Source organism: Pteropus vampyrus, unplaced genomic scaffold (genome assembly GCF_000151845.1).
Source record: "Pteropus vampyrus isolate Shadow unplaced genomic scaffold, Pvam_2.0 Scaffold423, whole genome shotgun sequence".
NCBI classification, from domain to species: Eukaryota; Metazoa; Chordata; class Mammalia; order Chiroptera; family Pteropodidae; genus Pteropus; species Pteropus vampyrus.
The window spans coordinates 220,608-247,042 of NW_011889204.1; the positions used below are offsets into that span (position 1 = coordinate 220,608).

Below are 26,435 nucleotides of genomic sequence, written 5' to 3' on the forward strand. Positions count from 1 at the left end.
TTTTTTTTTTTTTTAAACCACATGCAGAAAGTAAGAAGCATTGGTGATGATGTGGAGAATTCGGAACCCTCGTGCATTGCTGTCGGGAATGTAAAGTGGTACAGCCACTGTGGAAGACAGCTTGGTAGCTCCTCAAAAAATTAAACGTTAAACCATATGACCTAGCAATTCCACTCCTAAATATCTACCCAAAAGAAAGCAGAGATGCAAACAGATATTCGTGTACCAGCATTTACGGCAGCGTTCTTTACAACAGCCAAAAAGCGGAAACGACTCATGTCCATCAGCAGATGAATGATAAACAAAATGTGGGGAGAAACATTATTCAGCCAAGAGAAAGTTTTAAATTTTTATTATATGTCACCACCTGAATGGACTTTGAATACATTATGCGAAGTGAAACAAGCCTGACACAGGACAAATGTATGATTCTACTTATGTGAGGTACTTGGAATAGGCAAATTCATAGACAGAGAAAGTAGTATATAGATGACCAGGGACTGAGGGTAGAGATGGGGGGACGGGGAGGGGAGCACGGGGTAAGTTATTGTTTAATGGGTACAGAGTTTATGTTGGGAATGACAAAAAAGTTTTGTTAATAAATGGTGGTCATGGTTATGCAATATTGTGACACTGAATTGTTCACTTACAAATGATTAAAACGATAAATATTGATATATATATCCACAATTTTTAAAATAATGGAAGAGGGCTCTACGATTTGAATTTGGAGCTTTGTGTTCATTATTCCCACTAGGCTGTCATGTGGTGCTTCCTGGAAAGCCAGGACACGAGAACTGAGCATAATTGGGGACAGAAAAGTAAATGGGAGGGAAGGCAGATTCTCAGAGTGAGAATCTTGTGGATAACTCGTGACACGACAAATATCAGAAACTTTTCAGAGGCACGTCTGAGCTTCTTACTCTGCTGGTTTAAACTGTGTACAAAGAAGGGATGGCAACAAAAAAAAAAGCGCTGGATGTCAGCCAGAAGCAGGCCTTCCGGGATTCTGCTCCTCCCCACCCCTACTCCCCACCCCCAGATTCAGCCGCACCCTGGGGTGAACTAGTCAGGCTGTTATACTTAACAGTTTCACAGAAGACAAAGGGAAGAAATTCAAGACGAAGAGGACTTCCTGTCCCTTGCTCCTCGCTCTTCCCGGAAGGAAGAAATCCCGATCTGATCCAATCCCTTCCCAAGACCCTGGCTTCAGGACAGAAATATGGATCCGCTGAGCCGCTAAAGCTGCGGCACAGCGCTTGGGCAACACAAAGGGTCAGCTCGGGTGGGAGACCGGGCGGGGCCTCGGCTTCTTGCACAAGCGCTTACTGGAAGTCAGTTGCTGACACCATTTCAGCTGGCTGGGGGCCCAGTCCCTTTCCCAAAGCAGCCTCCGCCTTGTGGGGCTGACGTTAGCCAGGACGCTCCACTAAAGCCATCCACATTATTGAAGCTTGAACATGTTTTTGACCCAGTGGGGAAATAGCCGCGGGCCCCCCCCCACCCCCCCACCCCCACCCCCACCCCTACCCCCACCCCCGGTTCCTTCGAGGGCCTCCCTCTTTTCCCTCACCCCCGCCCCACAGACCACCGCAATCAGCAACCTGATGCCAGGGGGTCCTCCAGGAACTGGCTCCAGCCTTCGGCAGGCGTCAGTTCTTATCCAAAGCACACAGAACACGGTAGAAGGAAAGACTCTACTACCAGGGTTACTTGTCATTCTAATTTTAGCTAGTGAAACTTCATTTTAAATTTGCATTTTACCTTGCAGCTCTGTCTCCAGGTTCTCCAGAAGTCTACATTGCCCTCTGGTGGCAGAATGTTGCTATTGCATGCTCCTCTTAAATATCTTGTTCCTTTTTCCGCCTAATCTCAACCGGTTGTCCTTCTTGTGGGGAAAAATAGAACTCTCTTATCAACTTCTAACCAAAAAAAGACCCCTCGAAATCAAGTTTCGAAGTGCCATTATTTTCCCCTAAATAAGGAATCCGTGTTTGAGATGGTTTTCCTGCTGGCAGTCCCTATGCCCAAGGATTTATGACCTAGACAGAGAAGATTTCGTCCAAATTGTGAGGGAGCCCTGTATCTCTGACTATTTCCACCCACTTTCTGAACTGTCCATCTCTGCGACCTCTGTTGGGCCCAGGTGTCCCCCGCCCTCTGATTTCTCCCAGGTGACCGGATTCACACAGTGAGCCAAGGGTGTCAGACGATGCAGACCAGGCAGATGGCGCCTGGGTACCCACCTGGACAGCCTGCCCCAGAGCAGAGCCCCCTCCCACCTCCCCCGCCGCCCCGGGAGTTCTTGGCAGGAGTTGGTGCACAGCGTCCGACCGTTGCTCTGGAGGTGATGCGTGGTGGAGGCGCCACACCAGAGGTGACATGAAGAGAGCCCTCCTCCCCAGAGAGAGCTGGCTCTGTGAAATGTGCAGTTGGCAGACAGAACCAAACACTTCATGTGCTCATGAGGGGTCCTACAGGGAACAGGGTGGTTCTTGTCAGACTGACAACAAGAACCAAGATGGCATCATCGCTGCGGCTTCAGGAAATAACATCTGCATAGAACATCCGCCCCGGGCACCCAAGCATTGAGAGTAGGTGCAACGGGGCCCGTTTCCCCTGCGTTGGGAGGAGGAAAGCAGCCCCACGAGCAAAAGAACTTCATGTCCCAGATCTGAAAGCTAAAGTCCCAAGGAACGAAGAAATCTTTAATATGTTTCTCCCCTGCTCAAACATGGAGGATGCTGCATAAATCCTAAGTGTTTTACTGGACAAAGACTGTGACCTCTTTCAAATATTTGTTATCACTCTCTTTCCATATGGCCTTTTTGAAGAGTGCTAACTGTGGACCACAAGGTTCCACTGTGCCACCCCCCTGTTAAGTGTCAGGAGGCCCCTTCTGCCCAGCTGACCCCAAAGCAATCCATAGAGGGGTAAATCGGTTGTATTCATATTATGGTTTTCAGAAAAAGAGGAATACATAGGAGGTAATGGGGGAAAATCATTTCCAAATGTAAAAGTAACAGAGAACAGGTCTTTCTTGCAGAGAGCTTACAACAAAACACTCTTCAGCCTCATGCACATCAAATACAGAGACTGAAACATCCCTGCCACTGAGTCACGACTGAGGCATGAAGTCCCCAGGACGAGGAAGCAGCTACACAAGGCAGAGCACGACGGGACAATGTCCACATAGGACGAATGAACAGAACTGGCTGAATCGGAATAGAACCGAAGAGCAGTTCAGGCAGGACCAAAGAAGTGACAGTTTCCAGGGTTCTTCTTGAGGATGCTTTTGCTTAAGAAGAGGAATCAGAAGTACATCTTCAGCCTCTCCGCGTCCATGAATTCTTTTGTTGTCTTTCTGAAGTCTTAAGTTAGAGAACCCTCTGGGCAATTAATATCTAAGACAGTCACATTAACCAGAGACATTTGCAACCACAATTGTAGAATCATTTCAATACGATCCCCAGGGACAGCTTTTGCCATTGTCTTTCTCTATCCATGTACACTCTTTCTTCCTCTAAGAGAAGACATTTACAACTGAAGGAAAAAAGTAACTCTGCTGAAGTCCTTTTTGCCTTCGAAGATGTATAAGATTGTCGGGGAGGAGTTGAGCCGGTGGCACTCGGAACAACCCCGCAGACAAACGGTAGGGCTTCCCCTGGTGCACCGCAATGCTCGAAGATGCTGGAGGTTGCTGCGTAGGGAGATGTCCTTTGGGGTGAGGAAACATATTAATGAGTTTTGGGCTTCGGAAAGATGGTCTTCAAGCTTAGTTTGGTGGGCCCGAAGAGAGGTGAATTGAAGGAAACGCATTTCTAAAGAAATGTTTCTAAAAAAAGCAGCTGACGCAGAAGAATATAGCGATAACCCTGCGAGACAGAGCCCTGTGCAGAGCGACAAAGAGGAAAATGCTCCCAGGGTCAGGACTTGACAGAACTCTCCGCCACTGCCTCAAAGCCTCAGTAAAAGTTTGGCACATGCACTGTCATAGGAGGTTTTCGGCAAGGCAGGGCAGGAGATACAGGATGCCCAGCGGAGAAAAAGGAGCAGGCAAAGGATCAAAAGACAACAGGAAAAACATAAATCTTCCAAGAATATCCAGAGGCTTGCCTTGAGTAGAATAATGGCTCGAGCTAATGATAATGCATTCTTTCACTCAACCAGCAAATACTGAGCACCGCTTATGTGCCAAGTGCAGTGCAACTGGCTTGCACCAGCTCACGAAAGCCACTTGTGTGCATCTCTTCCAAACCTTGCATTCAGTGGTAGCTTGTCATGTTGGTAGCGTGAAATTGGCCAGGATAGGAATATTTACACCAGAGTAATCAGCAAATGCTACAAATCAAGCTTTTGTTGTTTTTTTCCATTTTCGGAGGGTTTTCTTCAGAGAGTTGGTTTAGCGGTACAGCCATTGGCCAGCAACTAATTTTTGTAATACAATAACGGGGAAAAAAAAAAACAGTCAAGGTCATAATACCTGCAGAGCATATATTCCAGGAGGTAGAAATCAAAGAACTGATTGATCGATTGATTGATTGACTGACTGACCAACTATTTTCAGATGGTAATTAAGGCTATGGGGAAAATAAAATGAGATGATTCGATAGACTGGGGGTCAGGAAGGCTTCTTTAAGGAGGGAACACTTGAGCTGCGATGTAAATTTTCATGTGCAAAATCACCCGGAGTGGACTCACCGACAGAGCAAACAGCTCTGAGACGCCGCCTGTTCCTTTTCTGACATGCCGATGTAGTGTGCACAACGGGACTGTCATGTGTAGTATTCTATTATATCGGAAGTCACTATGGATGATTTGCTTGTGCCCTCGGCCAAGGCCACACCTCCCACTTGCACACAGGACCCCATTCTTTCTAACCTCCTCAGGACTGTCACACGAGCAGTTCTACCCTCCACCTATCATATTATCACGTTTTCCACTATACTGAGTCTTTCCCACAGCATATAAATAACTACCATTTCTCCTATCCTGCTCCATCGCCCCCTCCAGCTCCTGCGCCGTTTCCCTCCTCGCCTTTATAGCAAAAGACTCCAGAGAGAGGTCTCCATGTACTTTCTCCAATTTCTTTCCTTCTTTGTCTCTTGAACCGATGCAGTAAGGCTTTTAGTCCCACGCCTCACCAATAAGCTCTTGTCAAGGTCATGAGCAAACTTTATGTTGTTGATTCCAATGGTCGGCTTTCATCTTTAATCTAATCAAAACCTCTGGAGGCATTTGGCAAAACCCGTCGCTCCTTCCTCCTTACTCGCTATTTGAATGTGGCTTCCAGGACTTCATCAGCTCCCGGATTTCCTCCAACCCCACCAACTGCTTATTCCCAGTCCCTTTCGCTGGTTCCTTCCCATCTCCCTGAGCTCTGAGTAAGGACATGCTTCAGGGTTCAGTTCTTGGGCTTTTTCTCTTTTCTAACGATACTCGTTCCTCAGAGATCTGATCCAGTCTCATAGACTTAGATACCACCTCTGAGGGGATGAGTCTCAAACATATCACTGAGCCAGATCTCTCACCTTAGTTTATTTGAACAGCCTTTGCCTACTTAACCTCTGCACATGGAGCTGGAGTGATCCTTTAAAGTGTGAGTCAGATCTTGTCACTCCTTTGCTGAAAATCTCCCAGTGGTTCCTACTTTACTCAGAGTAAAAGCCCAAGTTATCAAACTGGCTTCCAACCAGCCCCCTCATACTTCTGTAACCTGTCCTGGATTCATTCTAAGACCCGCTTTCATTGTAAGAGATTTGGGGGAGAGTGGAGGATACCCATGGCCCCATAATAGCTCAGGTTCCCCCAGAGTAGGTAGAGGAAACCAGAATATGTCATCCAAAATATGCTTCTGTCGGGGAGGAAGACTTTCCTCTAGCCTCCAAAGTTCTTTTGGCTGGCCCAATAATTAAATCTACATGAGAAAAATTAATGAGAGAAAATAACTAAATTTCACTTCATACATATGCATGGAAACCCCATATATGTGGGAAAGTCAGAGATGCCCCATGCATGAGAGTTCGAAGACAGACAGGGAAAATACAGTATTATCTTTATTCTGAGCTAAAGATGAGGTAGGGTACCTTGGGGCTTCAGAGGGGAAGAAAGTCGTTGCAGGACAGTAAAAAGAATAGATGTTGCCTTACCTTGTACATGCATCCTTATGTTCACGGCAGCACTATTTACAGTAGCCAAGCTATGGAAGCAACCTAAGTGCCCATCAATAGACGACTGGATAAAGAAGCTGTGGTACATAGATACAATGGAATAATACTCAGCCGTAAAACAAAATGAAATCTTACCATTTGCAATGACATGGATGGACCTAAAGGGTATTATGCTTAGTGAAATAAGTCAGACAGAGAAAGAGAAATACCATATGATCTCACTTATACGTAGAATCTAAGGAACAAAATAAACAAACAAAATGAAAACAGACTCACAGATACAGAGAACAAACGGGTGATGGTGAGTCAAGGAGGGGATTGGGAGGCTGAGTGAAACAGGTTAAGAGATTAAGTACAAATAGGTAGTTACAAAATAGTCACGGGGATGTGAAGTACAGCATGGGGAATATAGTTAATAATATTGTAATAACTATATGTATAGTGCCAGATGGGTACTAGATGGCTTCATAAATTATATAAATATCTAACCATTATGCCGTATGCCTGAAACTAATGTAAAATAATATTAAATGTCAACTCTAATTGAAAATGTTTTTTTACTTGCTGCCATGAGATGGGTGATTTAAGTTTATTTACTCAGATGGTTAAGACTTTTTCATATTAATATTTGTGGACAAGACAATGAAGATTTTTACTTGTCTTTGGCAAGGGAGCCTTGAAGCCAGAGAAGCAGTCTGTGCTTTCAAAATACCTGTCATGTTCCTTTTTTTATCCTTCAGTCTTAGAAATTGGGAATGGTAATAATGATAGGTGGGCTTTGAACTGCTTCTAGAGCTGCATTTCTGGTTTTGCAAAGATTTGTAAGATAGGGACAATTGTTCTCAAAATTGGGTTGTAACTTAAGTGACATAATAGATTGACCTACCTGTCTAACTACATAATCCTAATTTGCTTCTTTCCCTCTGGGTATAGTTCTATTTTCACTTTGGGAAGGAGGCAAGATCTTCCCTGAGCTTAAGAAATTCTCTAATTATAGCCCTTAGCTTGGCCTTAGACCAAGGAGTGAAAAAAGACCCAAAGTCAATTGCCTGTAAAAAGTAACATCAATTTTATCCTCTTTTGTTTTAGGTACTTTTTATCGCTTTGTTTTTTTCATTTGTACAAAGCCAGTTGTACAAAGCATAAAGAATTGAGGACATTTGAGACTTTACAGAATGGATTCCACATTAGTTATGCCAGCAATGTCAACTGTCAAGGAAGGGGAACACCCAAAACCACAGAAACATCAGCCACGCCTGCTGTCCATAAGCCCCGAATGCATAGGGATGCCACCTTGTAAGGACCATAGACGCTGACTTCACACCTCAGACACGCGATGCTCAGGCCTGACCCAAGAGCATCATGGAAGAGTATGCTGAGAGCCGAAGACTCCGGCCTTCTGCCCATCGTGGCTGCTGGCTTGGGACCAACACGCAGCTATCCGAGCAGCCAGTCAACAGAGCTTGCTTCAGAGATGCTGAGGACCATCCTCCCTCCGCTCTGTCGAGTAAGAGTCTGCAGCTTTCCTCTCTATGTGTTGTGTTTTAACCTGCGTGGGTACCTGGTTGGTTTATCTGAGAAGGTTCCACTCAATAAAACTGGCATTATGGAAAGACACAAACACATCCAAGGAGTTACTTCTTTAGCCTCTTCCCTTGCCCACGACACCTGTCACAGCAAATCTTTCAATGAAGTATTTAATTTTTATAATTAAATGTTTTAATTAAAACAAATTAAATTAGAACATAGATATAGATTTAGGTTGTCTGTTTTACAGCATTGGTCAAGAGAATGTTCCCCAGTGAGACAGAATGTTTATTATACAACACGATCAGGTGAAAGAGATGCAATTATTTCACATAAAGCCTGTTCAAAATACACCAATTCACCTATGTATGAACTTTTATCTTAATTTCATCAACTCTTACATTCTTAACTACAGCCTCCATTAGGACTTTTATCAACAGGTTTTGGTTTTATAATACTGTGTACAAATGTTCCCGGACTGACATAATATCTATTTCCATAAAACATTCAGCTAAAGTTAACATAACTTCTTAACATAAAACCTGTTTAAACATTCCAGTGTTTCTAATCTTATCAATCCTCACATTTCTATATTTTTCTAATGTAACTGTATCCTGAGTCAGGGCTTCACCAATGGATTTCTTATACCACCGTTCACGGACTTCCCATATCAAGGAGTCCTGCAAATTTCTCTTATCTTCCCCTAAACATTTTACCCACTCTCAGGTTAAAAAGGCTTTGGGTTTTCACAAGGTGTTAAGCCAAGGGACCCTGGCCCCATCCTCAATCTTGAATTTGATTTAACCAGCCTAATAGCTGCCCCAAGGGATTGCTAATCAGGCTTCTCATTGTAACCTCTACCTTCTAGCTTTTTAAATTTCTCCAAACTGGGGTAAACAGAATAGACTTGTTTGGAGCCCTTTAATGTTGGCGACGTAAAGGAGGTCGCTTTGGCCCATCTAGCCTTTGATAGTGCTGTGTTAAAAACTTTGTTTTAACCCCATCAATATCTTTTATTTATCCTATTTTTTAAAATAACCATCTTAAGATTTTTTCACCTCTCTCATTCTTTTGTTAATTAACCTAATGTTTTTATTAGCTTCTATAAGACCTATGAGGGGAAGCGGAGACAGAAAAATCAATAAAGCTTCCCAAATTGATTTTTGTTCATAAGGCTAGTCATTATACTTCTCTGTGTTCACTTTCTAAATCTGGTCTCACTGTAGGTACTAATGAACAGCTACTTCTGATGAGAGCTCACTAAAACTTTTCCAATTTAAAAGTTTTTCCCATTAAAGGAATCCATTGTCTGGCCATGGATATAGCAGCATCCACAAACCAATGAGCCTTTTATGGTTTAACCAGGGAAGCAAGAAAACAGAAAAAGCAGAGATCGTCACTGCACAGGTAGCAAGGGCAGCATAGCTCGTCTTCCATAAAAGGTGAGATGCATCCAGCCACGAACCCAGGCACCAGGCAGATACTCCTGGAATGGGATTTTTTTCATCACGAAGAAGTTGAGACAACAATGGCCCTTTACGGGCTGGCCCCCTTATGACAAACTCCCCTGAGTGTTGACATGGCTGGACAAAAACAAATTCTTAGAACCGCAATCTATTTGATTGCTCACCAGATTTATCCCATTAAGTGTACTTTGTATATGGTGGAGATGAGAGAAAATGTCCTCACTGGTCATAAAGGCCGAGCTCTCAGGACATTAAACAAAAGGAGAGATACCAGACAGAGACGGAAAAACAAATTTTTAAAAACCAATGACTACGCATTCCAAATAACCAAGTCACTAAGCACAAAACAACAAGTTTCACAAATATTTTCTCCTGCTAATTGTGGACCCAAAAAAAAGGGTTCTGTAATAAAACTGACACGCCTAGTAATGGAAAGCCACCTCACAGGATGATCTGATCATGAATTCCTAACTGGGCAGGTCATGGTGGGCCGTGTCACACCCTAGGCATAAAATTTCTTTAGTAATAGGTTTATCTTCGCCTTAAGCCAGCCCTGTCCATTGTTTCTGGGCATCTAGGTTAACACATCTTTGAGATGCCAGAATAATCCTCTTTGACAGATCCCTGAAGCCTAATCGCCATCAAGAGCACATAGTCTTGTTAACTATCCTGTAATCCACACCCCGCCCTGATTTCTCCCACCTTTATTTAATCTTCCTTACACATTCCCTCCTGAATTTCAAAAGCGTGAAAGAAACCACAAAGCTGTCATTCTCTGGAGCATTTGAGATCGCCCTGCCTGGCAATGTCATCAGTTTGACTTAAATAAAATCTTATAAAAATTCCTACAGGCTTAGACGTTTCTCACATCCACATTTACTGGGTGTAGTCAGCAGGATGCTGAAGAGGCCCACCCAGGACCGCCGCGGGCCTGGACCCGGTGCTGGGTACCAGTGCTGGACCCACCGTGCCCGCCAGCTCCCCACTGTGCATTGGGTGAACCTGGGTGAGTTTTCTCTCAGAATCCTGTCCCTTCCTGCTGTAGGTAGCAGGTCCTGTCTTTGAAAATCCTCGAGAGGGGTAAGGGTGGAGGAAAGCCAAGGGAAGGAGAATAAAAATAGGTGGCTACTTTTAATTCTTTTTGAGTGGGTCGCTTCCTGAGAGTCTGAACAAAATCTTTGCTGGTTAAATGAGGGTTACAACTCTCTTTAGCTCCGAAAGAGAAAGCCACTTCCTTCTCCAACCCAAAGAGCCAAAGGGGTGACGATCATTGTTGCAGATCCCCGAATCCGGAGTGGTGGGGATGAGCTCCGTGAGGCACCCAGTGCAGTGATGCAAGGGATCGGGAGAGGCCAGCAGGAGCCCTGGGGAGAGTGTGACGGGCAGGGCTCCCGGGAATGGGTTAGCCCGGAAGAGGGGTCCATGCCCTGGAGTGTTGCGGTTCCGGTGGCATCTGGTAAGCTCTCGCTGGCCCTTGCTTGGGTATTCTTAGGTGACTAAGAATCTTTGCGGGGTTGCCTAAGGAAAATTTCCTCTAGGGCGTGAAGCGGCCCTGTAAGGATGCTCACCACATTGGGCTCGACCAGAGCCACGCACATAAAGGCTGGCTTTCCCCAGAAATTTGTTCAGACTCTACGATCTCAAAACCAGTGAGGGAAATCACTCCTCTGCCACCGCCAAGCCCCACGACAGCCAGCCTCCCGTTAATGCTAAGGTGGCCGAGATGAGGATCCTTTGATACTAAATTAATCTTCTGCACACACAAGTAAAGACCGGCTATAAAATTAGACAGAATGAATAGAAAACACATTTAATTGGTCTCTGACAGTTTCAAAAAGACGATTACTCTGGCATTTCAAAGGGTGTTAACCTAAATGCACAAGAACGGTGGACAGGGCTTCTTCCTCAACGCAAAGATAAACATTTTTTAAGGTTATACACCCAGGGAGTGATTGCCCATTGTGACCTGCTAGTTAGGAATTTAGGATCAGATCTCTCTGTGAAGTGACTTTCCATCACTGGACTTGTCAGCTTTATTACAGAGCCTCTTTTTCATTTACATAATCTAAATTTAGGGGAGAAAGGGGAGGCTCTCACCACTCTACTTCCACCACGCTCTGCAGGTGGAGATCCAGGAGTCTGACCTGGGCAAGAACTCTTGACTTTGCCAGCTCATGCCAGAGCTTTCTGGGACGTTTCAGCTGTAGCAACTTTGGAGTGGGACATCCTGCTCACACCTGGGAGGAAGAAACTTTTCTCTACCCTCCTGCATCCTTTCAGCTGGTCTAATAATCAAATCCACGTGAGACAAATTAACAAAAGAAAACGACCAAATTTAATTACGTACGTATGCCCGGGAACCCCACCTACATAAGAGGTTCTGTCGATATGAGAACGTTCAAAATTGTAGAGAATTTTTATAAAATTTATTTGAACCAAAAAGAGGACACACCTGGAAGCAAGATCTCAACAGACTGAGGTAAATGCTTCCAAGAATAACAGTTTGCAGTTTCTCTTATGCATCTGAAATTAAGAAGGAAATGTGAGGGAGATTACCTGGAGGTGTGAGAAAGCAAGGTGGGGCCTGGGTGGCAGGAAAGTTAACAAGATTATGTGCTCTCTTGAGGGTGGTTAGAATTATTCCAAAGGTGTGTGAACCTAAGTGTACAGAAACAATGGACAGGGCTCGCTTTAGTCCCAAGATAAACCTTTTACTAACAAAGTTACGTGCCTGGAGTGTGACTGCTCACCATGACCTGCCCAGGTAGGAATTCACAATCAGATCGCCCTGTGGGGTGACTTTCCATAAAAACACCATAGAGTTAAGGACAAGATCAGGTGCCATGGGACTTCAGAGGGGAAGAAGGGCGTCATAGGACGATGAGAGCAAATGTTTAGTAGTTAGTAGCTTGCCCTGCCCTATAGATAGATCATTAAAAGTTATTTCTGGTAATAACTATTATTACGGACAAGGCCCCTAATTTAAATTCTTCTACGCAGTTAACAGAGGAAGGGGCGGGGGGATGTCTTGAGCGTGTGGGGTCTCAGTTGCCTTTAACTCAAAATTATCCACATACCACAGAGGCACATCTTAGATGACTCATTCTGAACCCCTACACCTCTTTGACATAAAAATAATTTTGAGCTGAAGGCAGTTAAGAAGTGGCAAACACAGGAAAAAGTCTGTCTACCTTCCGCTTTTCTGCCTAAAGGCAGATATAAATCCTCCCTGAACTGGAGACAAATCTTATCAGCCCAGACTCTTGTCTGCACCAGAGAAATCTGCAAACAAACCTTACTCCATCAGTTGCCTCCTCTATATTTACTTTCCCATGGTAAGCCACCCTGAGCAGCTGAAAACTGCTTTCCTTTGTCCTGTCATTTTTCTGCAGAATTGTGTGCTTTGTTAAAGATACTAATAAACCAGAATCCTAAGCTGCCTGCTTGGGTTAGTTTTGGCTGAGGTTTCTCCTACAGGATATGCACTGTGCAAGTTAATAAACTGTTTTTTCTTGTTAATCTTTTGTTAAAGAGCCCCTGCTGAAAACCTAAGATGGGTAGAGGTAAGGTTTTTCATCCCCTACTCAGAACTGGAGCGAGGACTTGAGGACAGTGCATTTATTTGAGAGGTGGACTTGGACACACATGTGATGGAGAAGGTGGGCCAGCGGGGGAAACACCAACAAGTGGCCTGTTCCTGAGGGAGTGGAGCTCTGGGGCTCCATCCTGTTGGGAATTCTCTGAGAAACTGGACGGTGCTTCAGAAATGGCCCATCGTTTTCGGGGGGAGGGGGAATGCCATGTGCCCACTGCCATCCCCCACTGCTTAGGTTGTCCCTGGGGGCAATAACGGCTCAAAATTTCCAAGTCCTCCTGCTTGCAGCCCTGCCAGCCCCCACGGCATCGGAGGACACTCAGGCAGAGAAGGCACACACCAGACAGGACGGACTGAGGCCGGTTCCCATCGTTTTTCGTTGTGCTCTCTCTCTACTGTCTCTCCTTTTCCAGGATCGTGCCCTCTGTCCCAGCTCTTCTTAGCCTCTCTCTCGCTCCCACTGAACTTTCCTCTGCTACATACGCTATCATCCCATCTGTCTTCATTTCCCACTGTCCTCGTTTCTTCCCCTCCCCCCTTGTGTCCAAGCCTCCCCCAGTTGTCACTGCTATGCTCTGCAGTCGTCCACCATCTAGAGACTTTGAACCACGCCCTCACGGGCTTACACAGCAGCGAGCCCTCTAAAATCTCACTCTGCCTCTACATTTTGAGTAAAAAAAAAAAAAAGTATCCCATCACAAATAAAAAAGAATGCCAGATATAAACTCTTTATGCCAAATGCATTAAGTGCCTCGTGCACTTTGCGAGTCTGACCCACATTGTTAGCATGATCAGGGAGAATCACAACACAGGGAAAAGGCAATGGCTCCTTCAGGGTCGTCCTAGATTACCCAGGTGAACACGGTGTAATCACATGAGCCCTTGAAAGAGGAGGGCAACTTCATAGCATGAGACTCAGCACACCACTGTTGGCTTTGAAGGTGGAGGAAGTGGCCACAAATCAAGGGCCAGGCAGCTGCCAGAAGCTGAAAACTCCCCCAGTCAACAACGACAGAAGACACAGAGACCTCAGTCCTACAACCACAAGGAACTGTATTCTGCCCATAACCTAAATGAGCTTGGAAGCAGATTTCTTCCCAGAATCTGCCAGTAAGAACGCAGCTGGCTGACACTGCTTCAGCCTTCAGTCTTGTGAGACCCTAAGGAGAGAATCCAATCAGTCCAACCTGGAACTTCTGACCAACAGAACTATGAGAAAAATAAATGAGTCTTGTTTTCAGCTGCTAAACGTGTGGTGATTTGTTACAGCAGCAATAAACTAACACAGTCTTTCTAATTAGACAGCTATAAAAAGGAGATATTTGTGATACTATGGCTCTGTGGAGATACTTGTGATGGCGAAAAGTGTCGTTGAAAGTGTGACAGGAACCTCACCTCTGCAATAATGTTCCTTCTAGAGAGGCTTTTCTTTGCCAACAGTGGATTGAGTAGACCTGCACCAAAGCACTATTTGAAGTCAGCAGGAAAATCCTCTCCCACCCCAGTTATTCTTGGAGGTTTGACCAAGGTATTCTTCTCTTCTCCCTTTCCTCTTGATGAAGAGGAAGCCCTTCCTCAGGATATGATATCTGGGGGAATATAATTTAAACTTTTCACTAATTCTTTGTGCTAACAAGGCTGGATGCCTGATGCCAAGGGTTCTCTAGAGAACTAATAGAATGGGTGTACACACACACACAATCTATTGGTCACCGAGAGAGGGGGGAGGGAGAGAGAGAGAGAGACAGAGAGAGACAGAGACAGAGAGAGACAGAGAGAGACAGACAGAGACAGACAGAGAGAGAGAGACAGAGAGAGACAGAGAGAGACAGAGAGAGAGAGAGAGAAAGAGAGAGAAAGAAAGAGAGAGAGATTTATTTTAAGGAATTCTTCGTGCAATTAGGGAGGCTGGCAAATCCAAAATGCAGAATGGTTCCAGCAGGCTAGAGACTCAGGAAAGAGCCAATGTTGTAGTTCAAGGTCAAGGGATGTCTGCTAGCAGAAATTCTTGCTTGGAGGAGGTCATCTTTTGTTCTAGTCAGTACTTCAACTGATTAGATGGGCCCATTCACATTACGGAGGGCAATCTGCTTTACTCAGAGTACTCTCATTTAAAGACACCCTCGCAGAAACATCCAAATGAATGTGACCAAATATCTGGTCACCATGGCCCAGCCAAATTGAAACATAAAATTAACCATTACACCTCAGGTGGGTAGTTGAATGGTTGGTTTGTTTAGGAATGAGTGTGTTTCCTAAAAAATATATATATACATACATACACACACACACACACACACACACACACACACACACACACACACACACACACACATATATATATATACACACACATATATACATATGTTTTCACCTGAATAACAATATTGCATATGATTATAGGGAGACATATAGAAAGGTTAAAAGTATTTTAAAATTTATGGAATGCTAAACACTGTATTCAAAACAGTTGCTACCACTAGAGGAGAGGAAGGGAGACACCGGGTGTCCATTATGTTTTTCTTTATACATTTTTATATATTTGAGTCATTATGTAACTACGTTATTTTTAAATAAATATATGAAATACCCAGAAAAATTTTTAAAGAAGAGTAATGGGGAATTAGACTTACTGTATCTAAAAGCACGTTATAAAGCATCAGTAGCTAAAACAAGTTTGACATCAGCGGAAATACACTGATCCAGGAAAGTCCAGATACGGCCCCCGAATATATATGGAATTGAGAAAATGGTAAGGATGCATTTCAGATTAGCGGAGTGAAGATTGATGACCCTACAAATAGTTTCAGGTAGCTGGCTACCTTTTGTCCTTATCCTTAGAATAAATTTAAGATCTTTTTAATGTAACATAAAAATTAAACGATAAAAGAAGACATTGGTGAAATTAGTTATATTCTTGTGATAGAGGAGGTCTTCATAGCATGACATATCCAGATACCATAAGCAGAAAACTTTTAAAAAATTGTCTAAAGAAAAAATTTTAATTTCTGCAAGAGAAAGGACAAATCGGGAAAAGTATTCATAGATCTATGGCTACTTTTCCTAAATCCAATGAAGTCATAATAGTCAAAAACAAAAGATAACCCAATAGAAAAATAATAGATAAAGAAGATGAACATTTGATGGAGGCGGGGGGAACAGCCATTAATTATAAAAAATGAACAACTTTAACAGTTAAAGAAAGGGAAACAACTAGATATCACGTTCATTAAATCAGATTTGCAAAATTTAAATATTTTATTGGTGAGGCCATAGGAAGAAAAGGAGTGGGAGATATAAATGAGACAAACTCTTTGGAGAGGACTTTCGCAGTAGCTACCAAAAATCTGAGCACACATTCTTTGATCCACCAAGTTCAATTCCTTGGGATGTATTTCTGGGAGTCTACTGAGAAGTGATGTAAAAATGTCTGTGCATTACTGATTGTGACAGCAAAAAAAATGGAAAGAGCCAACTCTCCATTAATAAGGTAATAGGTAGTGCTATGTACCACTACAGGAATGGGGTGGATCTATATGTGTTAATATGGAAATTGTCCTAAGATTTATTATTAAGTAATAAAAGCAAAGTATACAATGGTGTTATTGCATAATTCGACTCGTGATTTTTTGAGAATTCACACATACTAAAATACATATAACCACTGTGAAAGAGCATTTTTTACACACTTTTGACATTCTTCTTTTCAACCACATGAATGTAATACTTTTGTTTTTAAAAAGCTCATTTTTTAAATGAGAAAAATGATGTAATAGATATAAGATTAGTTACATGGAACACTATTACTAAGTGAAGAAAGTCAAGTTACAAAACAGCATGTATATGATGATCATATTTCTTTCTTTATACACCTGTAATTATTTCCAAATACATTTCCATGCATAAAAAAACTATCTGGAAGAATTTGGCCAAAATGTTAATTGTGGAAATCTCTAGCAGTAACTATTTTTCCATTTGCTTCTTTGAATTTTCTGTTGGTCTACAGCAGCATCGACCGTAGCACTGTTGACATTTGGGACCAGATAATTCTTTATCGTAGGGGCATCCTATATCTTGTAGGATATCTAGCAGCTTCTATCCACTAGATGCCAACAGCATTCCCCAACTGTGACAACCAAAATCTCTCCAGACGTGCCAAATATCTCCTGGCGAGCAAAATCACACCCCTCACTCCCACTCCCTGATGTACAATTAACATGGCTTATTTATGTAATTAAAAAGTTAAATATGTATAGATAGAAATATCAATGATCGCTAGATAATAGATAAATACTAGCTAGATGGGTAGACTGATAGACAGACAGATGGAATGCTATGTACCACTACAGGAATGGGGTGGATCTATATGTGTTAATATGGAAATTAAAGAGAAAGAGTCGGGTAGATACAAGACATACAGAATAACCATGGAGAGGTAGATCTGTTGAGAAGTATTTGAGAGGAGAGGGGGATAACGAGAGAGACTGACTGTTCCCCAAACTCACCAGGAGGTGTTCATCCAAATGAGTGAGCGCCCACAACACTATCCTTGGGAGGTTTTATCTATATTTTAATGATGCTACCAAGATAAAATTATTTTTGATATTCCTCTTCGGAATTTATCTTCAGTATTATGTAGAACATATACTTTTGAAAACCTCAGAAGTCAATATTTCTCTTTTTTTCTTTTTAAGTGAAACTGTTTATAAGAAATAGACAAATTTAATTTTGGATTCAAGTGTGATAAAGAAGTGATATGATCAAGTTCAACAATTGTGTGCAAAAATAAAATCAGAATAGTGTTAAGTAGATGTTTATTGTTACAGGTTGAATCGTGTCCCCCCAAAAGATATGTTGAAGTCCTAATTCCCAGTATCTCAGCATATGACCTTACTTGGAAAAAGGGTCATTGCAGATTAATTAAAATGAGGCCATACTCTAGTAGGGTGAGCACTTAATCCAATATGACCGGTGTCTTTGTAAGAGAAGAGAACGTCCTATAAACACAGATATGCACAGAGAGGAAAAAAATGTGAAGACAAGCAGGAAGAAGATGGCCATGCGACTCCAGTGATGCATGGACAAAGGAAGGAATTCCAAGATTGACAGTAAACATCGGAAGCTAAAAGAAACAAGGAAGGATTCTCTAGAGCTATCAGAGGCAGCGCGGCCCTGCGGACATCTTGATTTTGAACTTCTGGTTTTCAAAACTGTGAGACAATAAATTTCTGTTGTTTTAAGCCATCCCGCTTTGGGTAATTGGTTATAGCAGCCCTAGAAAAATTACACTATTGCTTTCTCAGCATTCATTTCCATCTTTCTAACAATACCCAGATTTTCATTTGTGTATCTACCCCTTCTGCACACTAAGCATATACTTAGTATATGCTTAGTGTGCAGAAGGGGTAGATACACAAATGAAAATCTGGGTATTTGCACCCTGACTGGTTTAGCCAATCAGCATCTTCCATCCTCTTGCCCATAAGTCATTGGTTCAGGGATGGACATGTATCTTAAACCGAGCCAATCAGGGTGAGTCGCAGGACTCTCACTTAGCATGTTGGAACAGAGGAATCTCTGGGGAAGGATGTAAACTGCCAGATGGGAACCAGAAGACATAAAGCTTGAGTTGTATTTGGCAACCACCATCTTCAGATGCAACCAATAGGATGAGCAGCAAAGCAGAGAAGCTCAAAGACCCTGGATCTTTGAAGATAGTGTTAAACCACTCGATGGATCAGTCTACCCTGAACCACACCAATCTCTAGTTAGAGACTTTATATAGTTTAAACAAGTGGGACGTGGATTTTTTACTCCAAAGCTTCCTGGCTGACAAGCTGGCATCACAAGGCAGCATGTACCACCTCAAGTCACTTAGAGGGGCTTTAAGAGAACCCCTGGAGACTAGACATGAAGGACATGAGGCTGGAACCACACTCTCATAGTCTAAAGGCTGGAGTCTGTGGCTGGAACTCATCCCTGTGACTTGTAGAAAGCTGAAAGCTGCGGGAAGAGACACAGCTAGCTATAGAGGGAATGGACTGCACTTTGAAAGCCTTATGAGACAAGGATGGATATGCAACTCCCATAGGTCAGAGGAGGGCTTGCTGACGGGAGCCAAGCCAGATCTCCCTGAGGGAGACTGCCTAAGAGAACCACAGAGAAGTAGAACAGGAGAATGAATCAAAAAGCAGAAGCGGGGAGCCTTGAGCTGGGAATCGGCCGGCCAGCAGGAGGAGTCACTGCCCACTTCAAGCTTATAGGTGCAAGATACCCAGCAATGGTGGAATCCCTGAGGACGCCCTCGAAAGATGTGCCCAGAGAAAATAATCCAGCATCTGGGCCTCTGCCCCATGCAGAGAACACCAGCGCCAAATTACAACGGAATCAGTCAGGCCAAGCCTTTCCTGCCCCTCACCGCTCCTCCCTGCCCACGCCGACGTTGCAGAGACCAAAGAGAGCAGGTATAAAGGAAGAAAAAGACTGAGTTCGGGAGAAAAGCAATCAGACCATTTTCCTGCCGGGCCCCAGTGTAAGGCAGGCCCCGGCTGAACTAGGGGAGAAGATTTACATACAATAAAATATCAAATATTAGAACAGATGAGACTTCATTGATCGTTAAAAGGAGTCTTTTCGATGACAAAAAAAAAAAGGCCTGGAAAACTCTGAGCACTCCCCAGATTCTGACCATTTTAGAGGACGCTGTCACATGCCCCTCTCCCTCAGCATCGGCGCTGTGAGGAAGGCTGTTTTATGGATACCTGTGACTCTGGCTAAGGGGTCTTATCTGGTCAAGGTGGATGCCCAGCCCTCGAGCCAGACAAGCCGGAAGTGCTGCAGAGCTCGAAGATGAGGAAGCGGTCCTCCACGAACGAGGGACAGGAGGTTGTGGGTTAAGTACCACAGCTTCCTGGTCCCCAGGGCAGGGGTAGCTCTGTGATGCCTGAAAACTCCCTTTTCACGGGCTCATTCCCCTTCCTATCTCACTTCCTCTGTCCTTCTACCGTGGGTCCTGGGCTTGCTGCCATAGAAACTGCTCGCACTCGAAATTCATGTCTCAGGATGTGTTTCTGGGGAGGCCACACCAAGACACCAGGAAAAGAGAAGCTGATTTGGAAGAGCAGGTTTGAGTTGGCTATAGGAGGAAAAATGGTTTCTTGCAGTTTGTCCATTCAATACATGAATCACACTGGTGTTCTGGGTTTACTCAAAAAGAAGTTTCCTGCCTGAAACCTGGGGACCAGAGGCAGTGGTGCTTTCCATTCTCTTCTGCAGGCTCATCACATCCTGAAACTGAATCTAGATAGTCAGATACTAATCACACATCTACTCTGACTTCTTCCTGCTTACTAAACTTTCCACTTCCTCCCATGATGCCCTCAGGATGGGACGAATTGTACATAGGGGCAGAGGCTGCATGATGCACACAGTTTATAGACTTGGGGTTGGTGCCTGATCTCTCAACCATCCAAGAGCCCTGCTTACTTTGTTTTTATATTTTCTTATAAAGCATCTAATCTACATACAGTAAAATTCATTTTCATGTCTAATTCTGATACTTTTTGTTTTGCTTTTTAAACAAATTATATTGTGAAGTATAATTCATAGATTAAAAGAGCATAAAACATAAATATAAAGCTGAATGGATTATCACAATGACTTTTAACAATTCATACAGTTCTACAACTGCCACTAGAATCAAGATATTCCATTACGCTTGTTTTAAATTTCTCATCTCAAATTAATTACTGTATATTGTATGAAGTACGATTGTATGAAGTAGAAGTCAAGATTAATCTTTCCACATGAATATTCAATCGACCCACATCATTTACTGAAAAAAACATTCGTCCCTTACGAACCTGCCATGGAGCTTGTGTCATAAATCCAAGTACCATATATGTGAAGACAGTTTCCTGACTTCTTTCTGTTCCATCAGTCTATTTGTCTATTCTTGCTCCACCACCAGCCTGTCTTAATTACTACAGCTTTATAGTGAATCTTGCTGTTATTCAGAATTGCCTTGGCTATTCTAAATCGTTTGAATTTCTCATTTAAATTTCCTCACATGCACAGACACCTCAGTCTGCAGGCAGCTTGGGAAACGCTCTCTTGGTGGGGTGTACCCAAGATGAACAGCCACTTCTTGTGCCCAGTGACGTTTTCTACCTTTAAGAAATCCACAAACTGAACAGCAACAGTGCTTGCCTAACCAATTTGGCAATGCCTACTAAGTCTGAAGCATTTGTACATCTGACCCAGCATTTCTGCTTCTAGAAATATATCCTATAGTCATAGAAAAGCTCACAGGTATACAGAAACATGTATAAGGATTCCGTTGCAGTACAGTTTACATAAAGGAAAAACGATGCTGGAAGAGATTGAATTCCAAGTATCTACCGACAGGAAACTCATTATATAATTCTTCATAGACACCATGAGCACTGTACAACTGTTTAAAAGATGAGATCCTAATAATGAAAGTTCAAGATATGTTAAGTCAAAAAACAAGTTGCAAAACAATATTTATGCTAACGATGATGATGATCATCATAATGCTATCTATGCAATTAGGGGCAGAGAAAAAAATTGAGTATTATACACCAAAGTACTGTATTAACAATAGTTTTCTGGCATTGGGGGAGGGGAGAATGTGGTGCGGCTCTAGGAGGAAATTTCATCTTCCAAAGTATGTATTTCTGTTATATTTGACTTTTTTTTTTTTTAAGAAAATGTACTTCTTTAGGATCTAAAACATAATAAAATAATGATTTGGGTTTTTTTTGAGAAGGGGTCTTGAAAGTCGGGGACAGTACAACAGATGTCGTTTGATTGCCTTTCAGACAGATGTCTCGCGTTCACAAGGTTGTTTAAGAATTCAGACATCTTCTTGCTCACTGACCCATCACACAACAGACTAAACGTTTGACATGGGAAAATTCTCTGGGACAAAAGAGCTTATTCAAGCAGACCTAACAGCCATGAGCTATCTCATAATCAGCAGAGAGACAGACGTTTGTGCCTGTGCTGGGTGAGGGGAGAGGGCGGGAGAGGCTGAGTAGGAACAGCCATGGGCTGGGAAGGTGACTAACACTTTTCTCCGAATGCCAGCTCTGGTGGCCTTGGCTCTGCTGAAAACAAAGCAGTGGCGGCCGGCTGCACAGCACCTGTGCTGGTCTGAATGTGGGAGAGCATGGGTAGGAGGCCCCAGGGAGAGAGAGGAGGCTGTCTGTTGCAGGGAGGAAGGAAGCCATGCATTTCACAGGACTTCAAAGGAGCTGTCATCGGTTAGAGAAAATGCAGAGGGTGAGATACGTTTGGAGATGGGTGATTGAAAAGTTGAATGACTTCAGAAAGAAGGCCCATTTTAGGGGACCAGCATAGAACCTGCATCTTTAGCTTCTCTGGTGTGGGGCAGATCATCCCAAATCGGTAATAATACTGAGGCAGGACGGGCCAAATTCCCCCGAGTAGGGGAAGACCAAGGACCTCATTGAGAGAAGAGGGTTCTTTGGCAGAGAGTGTAGAAAGAATTCAACACGCACGCCACAAAGTTAGGGTGAAAAGGAAAATTGGTTAAAGAAGGGAAAAGGCAAAGACAAGGAGGAAGAAAGTCCCTAGTGTGAGGGATCCAGTTTATACATCATTCATCAGTTCCTGTGAGTTATGATTTAATGACTCCGTTTACCCATTTCCTTTGAGATGGACATACAGTGAGGAAGGAGGAAGAGTATGTAGCTTGAAAAGGTAAGAATATGTAGAGCGAAAGACCTGCTGGCAGTTCCCAGCCTTTCACCATGGTGTTAGCCATAAGAAATGAATGATTTTATTGGTGTAGGGTGGCGACTTAAAGACTCTGTTTTTCCTGTTTCCCCTTCACGGAGTGGGGAAATGGACAGTTAGCCATCCCAGCAGAAACCTCCCTTTGTTCTGCAGGTGTCGTCCTGGCCAGGCTGCAGATCTATCCGATCAGCACGCTGCAGTCTCTGAATGCAGCTTGATTTAGCATTTAGCTCCCTCGCCTCCTCCCGACATTAACAATGCCTGACTCGCAAGCTGTCTTCTGCTTTTCCGAATCTCGTTTGATCAACTTGGTCTTCAAGAGAAGCCAGGCGACTACCATCTGTATGAAGAAGGAAACCAAGGGCCATGTGCCTGGTGTCCGGCTCCCTCCCGAGCCCCATCCGACCATACTGGTCACCCCGCGAGCTCGTTTTTTTCTGAGTCCCAGTTTAGATTCAAGTGGACCCTCCATCACATATTGTATTGCTATTTGAGAGCGTTTTTTTTGTGTGTTATAGCCTCTCTTTGAGGAAGAAACAGGGAAAGAGCTATTCCCACGGCTCCTTCCACACACGGAGGCATCACCCCACTCCTTCCTTGCTGCTGGTGGCATCAGGAAGGCAACTGGGTGAGCCAGGCACTGGTTTCCCACTACTCTTAATTGCATTAAAGCGCATCAGAAATGTGCTTATGCATTTCATTAAGAATGCTGATTTCTTGCCAGAAGGAAACTGTTGACTGCATCACACGCACACACACACACACACACACACACACACACACACACACACAAAGGTCTGTCCCAGAACAGTTTAGGGACAATTTTTCTTTTACAGATGATTGGTCATGTAGGGCGGAGACAAGAGAACTAAAATGTTAAATCAAGCTACATTCAGAGACTGCAATATTCTTTTCATCCCTGTGGCCAGGCCAGGAGGACGCCTTCAGAAATAAGGAAGGTTTCTGCTGGGATGGCAAACATTTCCCCACACTATGAAGGGGAAACAGGAAAAACAGAGTCTTTAAGTGGCGCCCTACACCAAATAAAATTGTTCATTTTCTGTGGCTAACGCCGTGGGGAACCTATGGGTTAAAGGCCGAGAGCTGCCAGCAGGCCTTTCTCTCTGCCTATTCTTACCTTTTCGCGCTACATACTCTTCCCCTTCCCTTCCTCACGGTAGGTCCATCTCAAAGGAAATGGGTAAACAAAGTCTTTAAACTGTAACTCACAGGAACTGAAAAATGATACGTAAGCTGAATTCCCCCAATATTCAAGTCCCTCTCCGTGCCTTTTCCTGTCTCTCTCACTGTCCTCGTCTCTGTCATCTCTGTCCCTCTGAGTCTCCGGTGGGCTCTCTCACCCTCTGCCTCTGAGAGGGGACCGCGCTCCGTCTGTGGAGCGTCACGCCTTCTCCAATAAGGGTGCTAACTTGGGCACGTGCGTTGAATTCTTTCCATACTCTCCGCCAAAGAACCCTCTTCTTCTTCGGGTGTGGAGCTTGGTCTCCCCGCCACTCGGGGAAATTTGCCCTGTCCTGTGTCACCCGCACACGTAAAAATCACCCGAGGCACTGATAAACCGAAACACAAACGTCAGAGTTTGGAGTACGGAAGGGTGTGTGGACGGAGAAGGAGCTGACCAGGAGGATGGGAGCCCTCGGAGTTCCTCAAATCCATCTGAAGAAAGCACGGAATTCAGGCTCCTTTTTACGTCAAGGGAAGAGAAAATGAAAGGAGCCGTTTTCAACAAACTCCAGCCACGTACTGAACCCGCTAATGATTATCGTACCCGCATGGAAGACGGAGCAGGAGCTGTCAGCCCGAAGGCCTGGGAACTGGCTGGGCTTGAACAAGGTGGACTCAGAGACCCAGCATTGCACGGTCACACCTTTTCCCGGAACTTTCTGCTCCACGGGGCCACTGATCACTTTGCTGCTGGTGGCACCAGGATGGCAGACTCAGAGTAGTAAGTGTGGCTGCCTCCTCCAGGGTCTCCCGAAGAATAGGGAGTGAGAGTTTGAACTTGGGAAAGAAAACGCCTCCCTTCCATTTCTGGGGTGAACACCCCAATGTGGGTTCAGTCAACCTTCTTGGAAGTTTGGAAAGACAGATAGGGCCCACCCCACCCCTGTGAAAAAGTAGACGTCCCTATTGTCACAGTTTCTTGACCACAACTTCCTCACCCCTTTGGCTGACGCCCCCGATCTGTCCCCAACTCCAAAAAAATATTCCCCCCCCCCCCTTTATTATGCAGAGCAACTCCGTGCCTGTTTCTAGCTAGCATCATCCTGAGCCCCAGGGGGCTTTTTGCATATCCGAAAACTCATTTCTGTGCCCTTCCCTATAGCGGGACCTCCCCCTTCTGGTCTCTCCCCACTTTTGAGGAAGGAGGAGGGAGATGGGTAGAACATTACTGCATATCCACCCCTTCTCCTCCGAGGCCCTGTTTCCCTAGGTAGGAACTTGAGGTTTGCCATCTGCAATGGAGAAGTGGCTTTTGTTATGAATAAAGCCACCAGCCCTCACACTCAGTGGTGGACCCCTTCTACCTCCTTCAAGATGCAGAATGCATCTCAACAAAGGCTGGGGGACAGGTGCTGGCTGCATGACAAAAAGCTGAATGGATGCCAGAGAGGCTTAAGAATGCCCCCTCCCAAGGACTCACCACTTCCCCTGGGGTCAGGACCCTGTGGAGAGGGACCCCAACTTGGGGTGGGAAGAGGAGGAGAGTGGAATAAATGGAGCATAAATTGGGCTGTGGGGAGGGAGGTCACAGAAGTGGTAGGTACCTTGAAGCTGGCTAATGTACCTGCCATGAGGCAGAAAAGGGGCCGGAGATAGAGACCAAGTTATAGAATTATTAAACTCTTTTTTGATTTGCCCACTTGGCTCTATAGCTCTGAAGTAGAATTTACCGCTATATGAACGAAAGATATTTTTAATTAATCTCTGTTAAGCATGTCATATAACTCAGGATCTGCTGGATAATGAGGATAAAACACCGAGAAACCGACAGACGTGAACGGACCATTCCATGCTGGGTCTGTGTGATCCTCCGAGGCGCCAGGAAGCCCATGGGAGGGGCTGCCAGACGGGGAGTCACAGAAGACATCCCCGGCAGTGGTCCTGAGAAGCAAACGGCAGACATTTCCACTTGCAAAGAAAGAGAAAGAAACCAGAAGTAAGAGAGCGACATAAACACTGAAAAACTTCAGGCCGATTCGGAGGGAGGGGAGGGGAGGCGGGAGGGGAGGGACGGTTTGCAGTGGGAAGATGCTCCAGGCAGAGGGAGCAGGTCCAAAGCTGCGAGGGATCCGAGAAAGCAAGGCCCAGGGCCCCCTTCGAAGGTCCTAGAGGTGGACGAGTGGCAGTAAAGGTGACCAGGCCACGCTCAGGACCGAAGGCCTGTTCGCTAAGGAATTTGGAGTAAATTATTTACTCTTCTTACGAAGTTTCTCGGCCACAGGGATCTCACCCCGGGTCCCACCCAGGGCAGCGAAGCTCTCTCTCCGGAGGCCTCGACAGCCCCCAAGTATCGCGAGAACTTGTGGTTCCCGACCAGTCTCCTGGTTTCTCCCTGGTGGAAACATCCAGCAAACAGAAAAGACGTCTTAGTCCACTGCGGGCGGGGCCCCGCTGCTGCCTGGCCGGCCACCACACAGGGCCCCAGCCCTGAGTGACACAGGACGCCTGAGGGCTGGCTCCACCCAGCTCTGGCCCTGCCTGTGGGGACAGGGGAAGGGTCAAAGGGCAGAAAGAGTGCAGAAGGCCATCTAGTTCGGCTCCAAATTAGGCTGACACCCAAAACTCAGACGCCTTTCACCGTGTGCTGGAGGCCACCTCCACAGTGACGAGGTCAAGCCGGGGCCAACGCCACCCGCACCCTGTCTCGTG

The 26,435-nt window shown here is 44.6% G+C and overlaps 1 protein-coding gene and 1 long non-coding RNA gene across 8 annotated transcripts in view; one reads left to right on the top strand and one right to left on the bottom strand.

Moving 5' to 3' along the window:
* The window catches only part of LOC105306127 (nuclear body protein SP140-like protein), a 25,017-nt gene extending 23,166 nt beyond the window's left edge, over positions 1–1,851 (bottom strand). For 4 of the 7 annotated variants that reach the window (XM_023523862.1, XM_023523858.1, XM_011381030.2 and 1 more), the window contains exon 1: positions 1,605–1,758. In XM_023523862.1, the coding sequence (XP_023379630.1) occupies positions 1,605–1,720 (116 nt within the window). In that variant the 5' untranslated portion in view covers positions 1,721–1,758. The other 3 variants (XM_023523861.1, XM_023523860.1, XM_023523859.1) reach the window with 3 other exon arrangements.
* Positions 1,032–4,994, top strand: LOC111732080. Its single transcript, XR_002777412.1, has 2 exons — positions 1,032–1,275; positions 1,772–4,994. It is a non-coding gene; the product is annotated as an uncharacterized LOC111732080 (long non-coding RNA).
* Positions 4,995–26,435: the final 21,441 nt, after the last annotated feature.